This window comes from Harpia harpyja, chromosome 10 (genome assembly GCF_026419915.1).
Source record: "Harpia harpyja isolate bHarHar1 chromosome 10, bHarHar1 primary haplotype, whole genome shotgun sequence".
In the NCBI taxonomy this organism is placed as follows: Eukaryota; Metazoa; Chordata; class Aves; order Accipitriformes; family Accipitridae; genus Harpia; species Harpia harpyja.
The window spans coordinates 25,019,878-25,035,488 of record NC_068949.1 but is presented as its reverse complement, the minus strand read 5'-3'; the positions used below and the strand labels follow the sequence as shown (position 1 = coordinate 25,035,488).

General features: G+C 44.4%; 1 protein-coding gene across 2 annotated transcripts in view; it reads left to right on the top strand.

The window, feature by feature from the left end:
* Positions 1-364: 364 nt before the first annotated feature.
* Positions 365-15,611, top strand: part of ALOX5 (arachidonate 5-lipoxygenase) — a 35,537-nt gene continuing 20,290 nt past the window's right edge. The window contains exons 1-4 of one of the 2 annotated variants that reach the window (XM_052799575.1): positions 365-594; positions 8,717-8,915; positions 10,744-10,825; positions 12,373-12,495. In XM_052799575.1, the coding sequence (XP_052655535.1) occupies positions 445-594; positions 8,717-8,915; positions 10,744-10,825; positions 12,373-12,495 (554 nt within the window). In that variant the 5' untranslated portion in view covers positions 365-444. The remainder of the gene's footprint in view (positions 595-8,716; positions 8,916-10,743; positions 10,826-12,372; positions 12,496-15,611) is intronic. The other variant, XM_052799574.1, reaches the window with a different exon arrangement.

Here is a 15,611-nt window from a genome sequence, read left to right as displayed (position 1 = left end):
GGATTGTGCAACCGTGGAAGAATATCAAGAGAAAAGTGCTGCGCGCAGGGCTGTGGAAAGTGTGCTGGCGTGGAGCTGGTGCAGAGTTGGAGGGCAGGTGTGCTACTAGGGCTGTGTGCGGGGTGCGGGACAGGGCTGCAGCACAGGGTGCTGGGCGGCTGTGCCGGGACAGGGGCGGGGAGCGGGCAGCGGTGCAGCACGGGGGTGTCGGGGCGGGGGGGGGCTGCGGCGAGGGCTGTATAGGGTACCGGGGTAGGTGTGCCGGGCGCTGGGGAAGGGGCGGGCAGCCGTGCGGTGGCGGAGGAGGAGGAGGAGGAGGAGGAGGTGGAGGCGGCGCTGAGCAGGGTCCGGGCTAGGGCAGGAGCGCGGCTCGGCAGCGGCGGGTCGGGCCGGGTCGGTGGGGCCGTGCAGAGCCGAGTCGGGGCGATCCGCGTCGGTGGGACCATGCCGTCCTACACGGTGACGGTGGCCACGGGCAGCCAGTGGTTCGCGGGCACCGACGACTACGTGTACCTGACCCTGGAGGGCACGGCGGGCTGCAGCGAGAGGCACCTCCTGGACAAACCTTTCTACAACGACTTCGAGCGCGGCGCGGTGAGTCTAGCGGGGCGGGGGGGGACCCGCACCCCGCGGCCGCCCCGTGTCCCGTCTCTCCCCCCCCCCCCCCCGCCCCGGCGGTGTCCGAGGGGTTTCACCGCGTACGAGCCGTCGCGTATCTCCCTTCGCGGGTGCCGCGGGCCGGACCCGCAAGACCGGGGACGGTGGAGCTTTCAGCGGTACCTCGCCCGGCGCCCCGAGGGACTGCGGCTGGGCTGGGCTTTTTTACGCTCCCGTCCCCGTGTGCCGGCGCTCCGGAGCAGGACACCGGGACCTAGGTGCCTGCTGCCATTCCCGGCCGCCCCTCGCTGGCATCCCTGTCCTGGAGGTTAGCCCTGGCTGCGGTTGGTCAGTCGTGGGGAAGGAGGGGGCCCTTTGGTTCTGGCTTAGACTGGGCTTTCAGATGTCCTTGCACTTTCCTACAAATACTAAAAAAAATTGTGTTGTGCATCCTGTTGACAGGTGATGTTTAGGGTCAGTATTTAGTAGTCGTTAGAGCCCTGATATCGCCAAGGAATTAAACAAAGAGGTAAGAGCTTCCAGTGGGAATTACACCACCAGCCAAGGGAGGTTTGTAGGGGAACTTCAATAAAAGTTGGAAAACAGCATGAACATGCAAGTGTGAGTGAGAATGAAGTTGGGACCGGGCTATCAGCTATGCCATTCTTTCTAACCTTGATTTCTGCTGCATGTTGTGCCCTGTCCTCTCTGTGATCTTATCACAATATCCAGGCTATCCATCTGTAAACGCTTATACTCTGAGCACTGTTTTAGAATGCCATTTATTTATTTGCGTATTGTCTCCTGTGAAAATAATAGACTCAGTTCATTTTTTTTTCCCCTCCCAAAATGTGTATTTTATTTAGAAACCTAAGTCACAGCTTCCAAAAGGTCTGATGAGATTTAAGCAACTTTGAAAGTTTTAACAAAGTGCTCATAAGTCACTTTGGAAATGAGACATACCACTGCATATACGGGTGAGACTTCACTGCCATGGCGCTGCTTTGCCTTTAGGTGTGGTTTTTTTAACCATGGGGTTCACAGCCTAAGTTAGGTATCCGGTCTTTTCTGCGTTAGACATCGCAGATATGGGTAACAGAAGTCAGCATTTTGAATAAGTGTTGATGGCACGTGTAGATATGGTCCCCAGGTATTTATAGCTGATGTTCTGAGGAGAGGCTCTAGCAAATTCAGGTGTGAGGACTTACCTGCCGCTGCTGTTGAAGTTACTTTCCTTCATGATTAAACATTCATTAGCTTAGAACCTTGTTATCTGAATCTCCCAAATGGATGCTCAGTCATTCTTTCTCTCTCATTCTGTGAACAGTCACATATTTTAAGTGAAGCTTAGCAACATTAGCAAGAGAGGTTGAAGAAGACCTCACACTGTCCTGCAAACTTAGGGTTAGGGTGCTTTCCCAGGAGGGATGAGCCCTGCCCAGCTGAGGAGATAAGCACCAGGGTCTCCAGCGACCAGGCGGTTTACTTTTATCCCTGGGCTACAAAAGAGGGTTTCACTGTCTTTGAGAGATGGCTGTGATAGAGAGCCTGGCAGTACTCTGAACATCCGATTGGATTGGATCCTGTCACAGGGAGAAAATGCCATGATGTGATCATTAAGTACTTGCTCAGCAGCAACTCTTGAACTGCTGTGGGAGCAGGTCCAGCAGGAGCAGAGGTACCTGCAAGCACTGGACCCCACTGGGTGAGGAAGCAATGAACAAAGGTTTGTGGATGTTAGTAGCATTACAGCAGAGGATCTCTGCACCTAAAAGGACTAGTTACATCTCCTCGGGAAGGTAGCTTTTAGGCACATTTGACAGTCTTCATCTGGGTCCTAGCATTTTGCATAAAATGCATTGTTAGCTAAGTAAGCTTTCTGAGGCTGGGACTGTCTCTTCTTTTTTTGTCAAACTTGTTTCCAGGTGCAAAGGTTCTTGACTAAATCCAGATGAGGACTTTTTCTCCTCTCCAAATGAATTATTTCTATTAATTGTTATGTGTTTGATACTACAAATACGCAGGCAGTTTTTTCAGCATGTATTTATTGTGGAGAATGAGAGTAACTCTGTGACCCATAAAGTGTCTGGCTCATTGGACGCTTGCAGTACAATGTGCTAAGTTTTGTTGTTGAGGATGTTTTCTTGGGGAGCGCAGTGTGCTTCTCCAGGCACCCGTTCAGGTAACATTGTGCCCAAAACACTGTGAGTCTTACTAATACATTGTGCAAAGAAAAAAGGAAGGAAGAGAAAAATACCAATACAAAACCAAAAAAAATAAAACTGAAGCAGGCCAGAAGACTTTCAGGTTGGTTGGTTTGTAAAATGTAGCAACTAGTTTCACAGTTCTGCCTTTAGTGTTTCTTTCAATAGCATCTCTGGAATTTTCTGTTTCTGCAGAGAATTCAATTGTGAACACACTTGCAAAAAAATGCACTTTTTCAGTGGGTGACCAGAATTTTACAGTATTATCTTGTAAGGCTTTGTCTGCTTTCCAGTTTCTTTTCTAAATGTTGGGCGAGGCTCAGTAGTTCCATTATCCTGGTAATGTCTTCATTTGAATTAATGCAAATTGTGCATATTACTAGATATGATGAATGAGAGCTTGGGCCAGTTCTGAGTAGGAGATTTGCATGCCAAATGTTGATTGAGGGAAAGGGATGTGGAAAAACCTGAAGGGATTTGCACAATGTTAGCTCAGTTGTAGTTTTTGTCTGACTTACTCCAAGTACTAGACACAGGCGATGTAGAAAGCCATTGCTGCTCTTCTTTACTCAGTGTCTTATGAGTAAGTTCCTGTTAGTGCCGAGTGATTTCAAAGCAAGTGTTATGGTGTCACTCAGTTCTCTGTTTTCTTCCTGTTACCCCTTCATCTGCTTCTTGCTTTTGTTGAAAGAAACACGCAAACAAGTATTTCCAGAAGGGAAATACAGTTCTTTCCATTTAGAGCTTTGTGCTTATAGAAAGTCTGTGTCATCCTTTTGGCAATATCAGGTTAGTCAGTAGGAGTCTCTCCTCAAAAAGAAAGACCTTACATTTTGTGTGAGATTAAATTGCTTGAACAGGATGCTATGGGAGTTTGAACAGTCCAAGAGCCTTCATTAATTCTGTTATCTCACTCTGAACTCAAACTGCGTAAAAACTCCTAGCATCTCTGGCTCACTGTGCAGTCATCAGGGATGCCATGTGTTTACCAGGAGACCTCATACAACAAATGCCATAGAAACCTTGAGCGACCAACTGTCGAGTCTTACCTGGACCTTGTACCATCTTTGTAACCTGACACACCTTTACTGCATTAGCAAAATTGTCATCTCAGGTGAGCCCACGGCATCGCTGGCTTGGAGGCAGCGAAAGCTGGGTGAGACATCAGGAGGGAACCCTCACTTTCAGAAGTGCCATTAAAATGGGAACTGTGATGGTCATAAAAAGATTAAAAACCTTCGGGAACATTTAGGCTAATTGAATGTCCTTTTTGCATTACATCAACAGTGACTTGTGCAACTATTTTAGGGCTCTTGTAATATTAGCAAAGAGATTGTTACTAGAGGAATAAGTTTCTTCCAAAGATTGGCTGTTGATGTGACATTTCTATCAACTCTTTGGATCTGATTCACATTGCTCTTTAATTTAAATCTTAGATGTGTATATACATATATAGGTGTGACATCATAAGAACTATAGAAATACATATGTGGAAACGAGGATTTTTAAAAAATGAAATTGTTAGCTGAACCTTTAAAGGAGATGAATTAAAAAAAGGATAGTCAGGTATCTTGGGCAACAAGGAGTTGATGAGAAAATAAGACTAATTTCAGACTTTCTGTGCCATACCAATTACTTGACAGCAATGGGTTTTCATGAGGACTTGAGCTAAAAATAACACAGTACGTTTCCCCTATCCAGACAGTGGCTTTGGTCACCTTATTCTTCCTTTGTACACGGCTAGCCCTGGAACTTGAAGTGAGTGAGAAGATGGAGCATAAAAATCCCAAGTAGCTGAATACAAAGTGAATCTGATCCAGATGCAGTTTATCATTTGCTTCTGTAGGTTATTGCATTAGTCTTTACATGTTTAAATTCCCTTTATAGTAATGAATAGGTAATAATTCACATAGGTTTGTGGATTTGTTTGGACTGTGTCTCTGCAAGGTGGCTACTTCCAACTCCTGACTGCCAGATGCACCAAGATCATGGTAAAATGGAAAGAGATAATTAATTTTGCATTGCAGTTGCATAAAGGGGTGTACAAGCAGGAAGCGGCTGAGTTTGAGGTACATGATATGACAGCCTGTGATGAGGGACTCTTCTGCGAAGTGCTGTCTGGTCCTGGAAAGAAGTACGAAATTGCAGAAGTACTGACTCAGTGCGAAACCCAAGCCTGGTAAAGAGTTTATTGATGCTGTTTTTACTGAGAAAACCAGGAGTTGCAGGTAAATGAACATGAAATGGAAATGGTTCAAGTGCTGCCTGTTTCAGGACAGAAGATTTGAAGAATGGGAAACAATCTGACCATGTAATCTACATTTTCTAGCCATCATCCAGAACTCTTTGTGCCAATTGACAAGAGTGAAGCTGAGAATATTGGGTGTGGGGTGATAGGCAAAGATGAGGGCAGTGTTTGAAACCAGCGTTGTGGGAGAGAGGAATCTCCATTCACTTAGCCAGGAGCACAGGGCTATGACCTACAGTCACTGACTGTCATAGCTGTGGCTCAAGGCACTGTTAATGTGATTTCTGAGAAAAGCCACTCAACATTTTTCAGTCTCCACAGCTGGTTCAAAATCATGAACCATCAAGGGAATGAATTTACCTTTACACATGATCCTTTTAGCTGTTCTGGATAGTGTGGGCGTGGAGGCATTGAAGAGTCAGCAACATAAACTTTCAAAAAAATGTTTAAAATTAGTATATTTATTGGCTCTACAGAAAGAACTATCTTTTTTGTGCTATGGAGATGCAAGGAAAAATGGCAAGTGTCATTTTAATATGTCCGTTGAAATCTCAGCTCTGTGATTTTCATCTCTCAGTTCACATCCTAGCAGACAGATGCTGTCAGCCCAAGCTTGCTAAGGACCGCCAGGCTATTTGTGAAGCAGCTTGTTTGTTACCACCTGATGTGTACGGGTGTGCCATTGACATAAACATTGCAAATTTTTGTTTAAGACATGATGGGCTTCCTTTTTAAAAGAAACAGTTCAATGTCTTTTGCTTTAATAGGCATGGGGAGAATATAGCTCAGAAAGATTAGTCTGTTAAGTATCAGCAAATCAAAATAAGTACTATCCACGCCCATTTTAAATATTTGAACCTAAAATTAAATTAGGCTGCATAGTAGAAGAAATTCCAATATCCTTGTTAGTATGAAACAGCCTCTTATGAGTTGCAGTGTAGCAATTATGGCCTGACAGTTTCAAAGTTGATTGAAGAACATCTTTGGGGAAAGACAAGCAAGGACAATGTTTCATTGTCTGCAGGGTGGACTTCAAAGCCTAAAGGGTTTTTTATTTTTCTCTGGCTTCTGTGAGTCAATTAGATGTGACAAACTTTACGAAAGCTGGTATTTTTATGTAATGGGTTATGAGAGAACTGAGGTCTGCCATCCCAAACTTTGGTGGACAGATAGGTGTCTTCATCCCAAAATGATCATCACAGCTGGTAATTCATGGATAGCTCATAGAAAAGGGTACTTTGCATCAATAATGTGGGAAGCTTGGGTTAAAGTGGGAGAGGAAGGGATGCCAAGGGATCCTTCTTATGTGTGTTCTTCCAGTCACGTGTGTGCAAGTTCCTATGAATCTTTCTTTTGTAACAGTTGAATGAATAAGTGCCATCTGAAGACATTTAAAAATTACTTTTTTTTTCTCCTTTCTCCTGTCGGGAATTTAATCTTTCTTCACTTTTCAGTTTTGGTCCTTATGTGAATTAGCCTTTCTCTAGCAAGTAAGACAGTAACAATGGGCATATATCAAATGCCTGGCGAAGGCTAAGAAAGTGCTCCTGAAAAGAGCAAGCAGAGTGTGGTGTCTAGATCAGGAGCCAAGTGACAAAGCTCACAGAGGCAGGTGAGTCTCTACAGGCACTGCAACATGTCGATGCAGTACCTCATCCTTTTGATATCAGCAGCTGGTTGATTTCTAAGATTGTTGACTGCGTTGAGAAAAACCACAAGAGAATGAAGTCTCTACTTGTAACCACACGAAGCTTAGCAGGATCATCTGAGCAGAATGGGCTTTGCCTGCTGCTCCCATGGTTGCCATAGCCCACTCAGCTTTGTGACAATAAGCACTTGGCTACTCTGGTTTGCCCTGAGGTGTTTACACTCTTGGAAAGTGAGAGTCAATTCCTGATCTCCTGAATTGCCTAGCGTGACATGGTGTCTTACTGGTCATATTTGAAACAATTACTCATTTCTTCCTATGCTGGTATTGCCTAACAGTGCAAGTGCCACCAGAACTGTCATTTGCTGGGTGCTCTTCCCACATGCAGTAAGAGACTGCATGCATCCCTGAGAAGTTAGTCCCATGAGGGGACTGAAGTACCCATCTCTGGGATAAGTGTTCACTGTCCTAAATCTGTTAGGCAATTTAGCAAGGCACTTAAGTCAGCATTCATAACAGCCGTTGTGCTGAGTCAGGGGTGCTTAGCATGGGCAAGAAGTGCTGAGGGAAGCACCATGTCCACAACTGTCCTTCTCCCAGGCCTGGCCATGTAGCTGCAGCACTGAAAGCAGTGTTGTGGGAGAGGCGATTTACACAGTGAACCGGTGCCTGACCTTGGTGTGTCTAGGTGACTAGTTCTCTGTGGCCTTCAGTGAGGCCACCCGTCACACCTCAGTAGCTAGAGCACTTAGCAGCTAAGGTGGGCCAAGTGGCTCCATCCATTTCAAGCCATCTGATGGTGAAGCCCTGAGAGGCCAAATCATATTTGTGGGCTGAGAACAGACCTACCACGTGGAAGAAATGCTGAGCTTGGTAGTCAAAGCCATTGTAATTCAAATGGAAGGAGAAAATGTTCACTGCTACTTCTTTGTAGCCTTGCTGGAGCAGTCGTCAAGAAAGGGAAAGCATGGTATGCAGTTGCTTCCTCAGCCTGACCAGGTTCAGAGCTGCAGCCCTCACACCTCAGCAAAGCTTTGTGTAGGGGCAGCACCAGGACTGGTCTGCTCCTCACCTGGATCATTGCATGGCCAATAACTCAAGGTTTCAGGGGCCTGTCCCTGTAGGCCACTGATGAGGGCACTCCTGCAGGAGCAGGTATGGGTGGTCCTAGCCTTCAGTACCAGCTCAGTGGAAAGATCCTGTGACCAGACCCTTAGCATGGGACAGGACTAAACAGACTAGCTGCTGTGCAAGTCTGGGCTGAGGTCCCTCCATGTTGCAGGAGTCAGGCCTTTGAGTTAACTCCAAACTGAGGAAGGAGCTAAACCATGTTTCCACATGCTGGCTTGTTTACAGTGAAAGAATGAAGTGCCTCCAGATCTAGATGGGGTTCTTGTGAACCTTGTTTTCAGTTAGCTACTTAAATTGCTTTGTACATCTAAGCTGTACAAACATAAAATGTGTCATTGTCCAAATCTGAGCCAAGTGTACCATTGTCCTCATTTTAAAAATGGAGAACTGAAGAAGACTGGCCACAGGAAGCCCAAAAGAAGAGAGATTTATGTGGCCTGGATGCTGTCCTTAGTCTGAAGCACATATGACTAATACACACAGGTCTTTAGATTCCTAGTCCAATGTGTTAATCTCATGATCATCTTTCCACTCCAGTTGCATGAACAGATGTGCCTTAGCAATACCACTTTCAGCTACTGCTAGGAGAGCAGTAAATGATTTAATGGTCTGCATGTTTTTGTCAGACTTGCAAACATTTCAAGGAGTAATATAATTTTTAGGTTGCATACAAAAATGTTTCTCCATTTCTGGAGTGTTTTCCATGTTCTTGTTTGTTCTTTTATTAATTTTTCTGTTGCATTGCAGTCCAGTAATAGGTCTTCTTTTTCTCACCCACCAGAAGCTGGAAAGTTCTGTTGTACCCATGCCATATCAGGAAAGGCCAGGTATGCTTGTGTTGTGCTTCCTGCATATGCAGTGGATCATTGACTGTATTCTGCTCTGTAGGTTGACTCCTATGATGTGACTGTGGAAGAAGACCTTGGAGAAATTCAGCTAATAAAAATTGAGAAACGAAAATATTGGTACCAGGATGACTGGTACCTTAAATATATGACTGTCAAAACGCCAGTGGGTGACTATTTGGAGTTCCCATGTTACCGCTGGATTACAGATGAAAAAGAGATTGTCCTTCGAGATGGAAGAGGTGAGAGCCATAAGAAACCTGATCTCCTGCAGAACATCCAGAATTCTTCTACCTCTCCTTCCCCTTTCCCCATGTATCTCCCAATCTTCTCTCTCACATGGAGACCCACTGCCAGTCCCCTGCTGCATCCTAGGGAATGGGCTTTCCCTGCTGACTAGAACTGCTTTCTGAGCAGTTTGTTGGACTGGGCACTGGCAGTTGAGTTGGATATTTTTGGAAGCACATGCAAGGAAGAGTCCTTACGCTGGCTTGTTACACTGGTCTTGAATTTGAAGGCTGACCCTAATGCCAAAGTTTTGTCTGCTCCACAGCTCCGTTGCTGGAAGCCCTTTTGATCTAATTAGAATTAGTGTCCTGTCTTTGTTTCATACTAAGCCCCTAAGTGGCCCATGATTAATTGCCTGTAAATTGTCTTGTTTTCATGAGAGTGAAATAAAATCCCAAAGCAGGCTGCTCAGAAGGTGCAAAGATTGACTTGAAACAGCAGCTTCACTTTTCACCCCTTCTCTTTGCATGCTGTCAAGTCCAGGAGAAGGCAGGGTGAGATGGATATGACTGCTGCATGTAGTGGTGACCAGCTGAGGAAAGTGTTACAGCACTTCTGTGCTGTGTTCAGAGCGGCCTGTTGGACCTGAAACTTGTGTTTTAACTGTCTCTGACTACTTACTTGCTGGTATCAGGCTTGGGGCAGACATTTGTCACTGATGTTTTCTTGTTCCCCTCTGTGCTTCCTAGGGTAGGTTGGCTGCTGTAGTGGTCTGCAGCATGAGTGCCTCAAAACAGCTGAAACAATATATGAGATGGTAGGATATAAATGTTTATCTTCCCATTAAGTTTTTGGCTACTCCTGGCTGAGGAATTTTGCATATGAAGCCTTTTGTCCTATAATCACAGCTATGTGTCAGTTTATTTTTGATCTCCAGAGGGACTTTCCATTTTTCATAATTTGATTTATAACAACTGTAACACATTCATGGAAAGCAGCTTTGCGTGGCTTTCAGAGTATGGTGAGGTAAAGGACAAAAGCAAGTGAAACCCTATTAGTAACTTGAACACAACCAGCTGGAAACTGTTAGCCATGTATGTTATCAGTTGTATTACCTCTGATATTTCCAACTCCAAATCCCAAACAGCTATTTCCATGAAACTGCTGGCTTTATCTGCCTTCGCATTTGTGTATGTAAAGTGAGTCACGTACCTTGCCCTTTCTCTGATCACTAAGGAAGTCTCTGTGTCATTTAATGGTATATTGAATACATGGTCAGAAGAGCAAGCTGTCTAGAAATGAAGCCTCACTGGGTTTTTTTCCTGTTCTCATGATAAGAAGATATGACTATTGCCCCAAGCTGACAGCAGAGAGCACAGCTCAAGGAGAGAGGATAGGAGATGTTTCCTGGAGACATCTTTTAGCAGAGAAGATTAGCTGGAACAGTGTTGTGATTTCTCTTATTGATGAAAATTCCCTTAGACACTGAAATGTAAAATTAATTCCCATGACCCTATTCAGACCATTTAACACTAGATATGTACAGCAAGTGTCTACACTAGGAATCCAGGTTTTATATATGGTTGAGACAGATGTTCCTAGCTTGACCTAACTGCCCCTTGGAGGCACCAAGTTTGGAGCTTATCTCCTTCCACAGATTCTCTAGGGACCTGTGTTTCTACTCGAGGTACTAAGTTGGACTATGTAAGCATTTCCCACAGAAACTTTGTAAAGGTATAGATCAGAAGTTTGAAGGTTTGGAAACTTTGCTTTCCTTCTCAAGACCTGGGCAGAGATAGGTAGAGGAACCTCATAAACCTGTCTCTTTCCTCTGTTTCACAGCAAAGCTCCCACGGGATGACAAGACCCAGATTCTCAAGCAGCACAGACGCAAAGAGCTTGAGACCCGTCAAAAAACGTACCGGTGAGTTTCCTATAGCTCCCCAGAAGGTCTGGGGCCTATTCTCATTAGGTCAGAGTTTGGCAGAGTATGTTCAAATTATCATATTGCTCTAGTTACTGGAATGCTGGAGAAGAGAAAGCATCAGTTACCATGTTGGCTATATATGGTTTTTACTTAGATGGAATTCACTGTAAGTGATGATCATCCTGGTGCAAGTGGCATTATGAGATAACTTGAATCCCAGATAAGCCTATCTGGAAGGCTTAAGTGGGAATTCACTGGTACAGTCTCTGTGTGGGCCCTCTGGCACACAGTTGTACTTTCAAGGAAGATTTGAAGGCAGATTTCATTTGCCTTTTACAAGCAATACTCCAGTTTTGGAACATGATCCGAACATGTCAGCTCTTACCGGAGCTTTTTGGCTGCTGCAGCAAGCTAGTTTTCATTGTTTCCTGCACCGGGGTGCAGTGGAAGTTCTGGCTGTGTTTGAGTGGACTGGAATGTGCTATCAGAACACAGTTGTGACACCCACCTTTACACTGTCGTAGACTTTTTTTCCTAATCAAGATCACAATGAGAAAATGCTATCTTTTATCAATGGGTATCTCCAGAAGGCATTAGACATTTCCTTTTCCTAGGGACATACTCTCTGTTAAAATAACAAAAGTTTCTTGCACTTGCATCTCCTTATCATGAGAGTAAGGATCAGAAGGACAGAGGGTCCATTCCGAATTGATGGATTGAGGCTTGGTACATGAGTTGTTGATATCATTTGACTAAGAAAGGATCTTACTTACAAATTATAGGAAATAGAGCAGAGGAAGATATAGTTCAAAAAGAGGCATGGCACAAAATCTTATTTACGTATGCAAAAAGGAAGGCAAAACCATTTGTAATTCCAGGGAAACAGCTATTTACAATTCAGATGCATAACTGATAACACACAATGCAGTCTGTGTGTGGTGGGCAGTTTGGAAATACCATTGAAACAGTATTCTTACAAATCCCCTTCTTTTGTTTTGAAGTAAAAATGGGGCACAGTGCAAGAACACACGGCAGAGAATGTGTGCCGTGACCATTAGGAGGTAAGGCTGTTCTGAGAAGCTGAATCAAGACTGTCTGCATCTCTCAGAGTTGCCTTTTGGAGGAACCTAAATACATGTCTGAGTACTTTTAGCTGCTGTATCTCAGTTCTGCAAAAAATGTAGCCCCAAGAATGAGTGTGCATTGGGCAGCTGTCTGTCTCTCTGTCCCCTCCCCTCCCAATACATTTGAAGCTACTGCCAATTTCAACCAAATGTGACAAGTGTTTGGAAATATCACAGATATTAAGTTGCTTCAAGTTTTGTGAAGGTAGGTGGCCAGGTAGATGCCTTCCATTGTACTTCAGGATTCTGTAGGGTAGTGGTAGGTATTGATGTGGTACAAGTCACTATTTTTGGCCCAAATGAGTCTGCCACAAATTTACTTCATAGAGTTGAGCCACAGAAGCAGTGTAGGTAAAGGAATGACACAGTTCTCATGCTGGTAAGGTTGTATGGTTAATCCAACCTCTCTTGCTTTCTCAGCTGGAAGGAGTGGCATCCGGGCTTTCCCCTGAGCATCGACGCCCATTCTCACAGTGACCTGCCTCGTGACATCCAGTTTGACAATGAGAAAGGAGTTGACTTCATTCTGAACTACTCTAAAGCGTAAGTGTGGAACTTTAGGAGTTTTGCAAAATCTATTTTGGGGCAGGGTAAGGATCTGATCACCTTTTAGGTTTCACTGAAATCTCAAAATTGGATTCTTTTCTCCCAGCTGGATCTGCAGTCAATCAAAGTAGGAAAGAATTTGAAGAGTTGTTTTTTTTTTTTTTTAAATATCAATATTTTAAGCTTTTCACGTTGGGAACTGACTGAGCCTCTGCACTCTCATTAGACACTGTTTTGGCTGTAGACGGATGGAGGAGGGACTGGTGAAAAGCATAGGAAGAAGGACTATTGGCACATGATACCTTAGGCTTTTGACTTAGTTCTCAGAGTCGCCCCCTAGAGATACTTCTCTACCCGACTATTTGCAATAATTAAGCGTTTCAGTCACATACCAAAAGAAGATGGTATCAATGCACCCTTGAGATCCTGCTGAAGAAAAGCTGTTCTGAGCAGCTCATCAGTTAACCACATCTGAGTGTAATCTGCTTGGGGCAACAAAGTCACCATCCACCCACTTGCATGTATCATGTCATTGAAAAAAACAGAGTCCTGGCCATTGGATGAGCCTGAATAATCAATCCTGCAGAGCTCTTTGAAATAATACAGGGTTAATGAGGCAAATAGGACCCCTCTGGCCTGTGAGTCCCCTTCTGATCTGTCTCACGTGCCCAGGTCACATCACGCTATCTCAGACAATCCACCATACTATCAGATGGTGGGATAGTCTGAGATGAGACAAGGCTGGTCCAAGATGGCCCGCAACTTCTACATCTGTGACTCTGTTAATGTGCTGGTCTCTTCATGTTTTGGAAAGGTGTTCCTCCCGTTATTTGGGTGATCAGGTAGAGATTATGTCATCAAGCACAGGTTGGTGAGAACTAGGGAGTTTAATAGCCATACTGAGAAACTTGCAGCTGCTAATAAGAGTGAATACTTGCTTATCTGAGTCCATCTGGGCAATTGATGGTGGCAGAAACCTTACATGTCAGAGCATTCTTAGTGTTACATTTATGCAGCTGAATTTCACTACCAACACAGAGTTAAACGGCATGGCTTGTTCTGAGAGAATCTACCTGCTTGTTTTCTAGTTTGGAAAATTGGAAGCTTCAAAGAACACATGTTTTTTCTGGCTGTATTAGCTCTGCTCTGGACTTCTCCCTCCCTCCTCTCTCCCCCACACCGGGATCTGTTTTTCACAATGGAATGATGCTTTGTAACATCAGCAAATCTTTCTTCTTTTTTTTCAGCAGAATAAATCTCCAGCAGGTGTGAACAGGGTGATGGGTGTGTTTCCACAGCACATATGGCCAGGTGGACCTGGATCTTTCAGAGCTAATTGGAGTAAGGCAGCTGAATAGCTTTGAAGACCAGGGGTCTCTAGCTTTCTATCTCATGCAAACTAGGATGTTAGGAGAATAATGGAACAGGCTGAAGAGTGCGTGCTTTTGTAGCTTTTTAATGCAGTACTAGCTCTTATACCAGAGAAGTGGCTGTGGGGTCACTGTCCTGGTTTCAGCTGGGATAGAGTTAACTGTCTTCCTAGTAGCTGGTACAGTGCTATGTTTTGAGCTCAGTATGCGAAGAATGTTGATAACACTGATGTCTTCAGTTGTTGCTCAGCAGTGTTTAGACTAATGTCAAGGATTTTTCAGCTTCTCATGCCCAGCCAGTGAGAAAGCTGGAGGGGCACAAGAAGTTGGCACAGGACACAGCCAGGGCACCTGACCCAAACTGGCCAACGGGGTATTCCATACCATGTGATGTCCCATCTAGTATAGGAACGGGGAAGTGGGGGCGGGGAATTGCCGCTCGGGGGGACTGGCTGGGTGTCGGTCGGCGGGTGGTGAGCAATTGCACTGCGCATCATTTGTACATTCCAATCCTTTCATTATTACTGTTGTCATTTTATTAGTGTTATCATTATCATTATTAGTTTCTTCTTTTCTGTTCTATTAAACCGTTCTTATCTCAACCCATGGGTTTTGCTTCTTTTCCCGATTTTCTCCCCCATCCCACTTGGTGGGGGGGGAGTGAGTGAGCGGCTGCGTGGTGTTTAGTTGCTGGCTGGGGTTAAACCACGACAGTCACACAAGGAGTTAATGGTACAAAAGACAGACAGATGCTTCCTGCCCCCCAAGCTTACCCAATGGCACACGTGTTGCCTCAACTTCATATCTATGTTTAGACTTCCGAAGAACCAAATCTCTCATCTTTAATGTGAGCCAGAAGTTGAGGTCCCTTCTTACCTCATGAAATACCTTATTCCTCAAGTAGTTCTTTAATATTCAGTGGATTCTTAAAGCTTTAAGAAGTTTTAAAGAATCTGGGGCCTTGACCATAGATCCTTGGAAAACCCTAGACTCTGATGTTCCTCTTCCACAGACAGGTATTAGAACCCAGCCCTGCAGGCGCCTTTTAGTCAGCAGATAATGAACTTGATAATGGCCATCAGAAATAGTTCTTTAGGAAAATAAATTAAAAAAAAAAGGTAAGAAAAATAAGCAAGAAAACTCTGGAAGTTTACATAGTGTTGTTTAAAGGGCAAGTCAATTTTTTTATAAGGCCAGAAGAGATCATTCTTGATCTGTAATCGGGACTTGAATACAATGCAGGCCAGATTACCACTGCCAGTCTCTAATTCTTAGTTTATCTCCCCTCTGTGTGCAAACTGATCAGTTAAATTATCAATTTGAATTTATCAAATTATCAAATTTGATAATTTCACTTTCTTTACCTCCCAGAAAGTGCTGGGAGAAGACCCCATGCATATCTGTGAAGTCTTCTGAGATTCAATCAGGTGGGACAACAATACAACCTGTTCACCATGAAACAGAGTCAGGGGTGAGGCCATCCTGAAAAAGGCAAAAAACCATCATAGTTGTTGTGTTGTGCTGTTGTGAATGAAACTGTGGCAAAACCAAGAAGAGGTTCCAAGCAAGGCAAGAAAGCAAACACTGTGCAGCTCTTCTCTTGGCCCAGCTTCAGGAAACAGTCTAGCTCAGAAAACACAAGGAATAACTCCTTTAAGGGAAGAGAAGAGGTGTGAAAATATGCAAAGCCCATGCAGGATCATTGGGATCTTCTCTTCTTACCCTAGCAATGGCATGGTATTC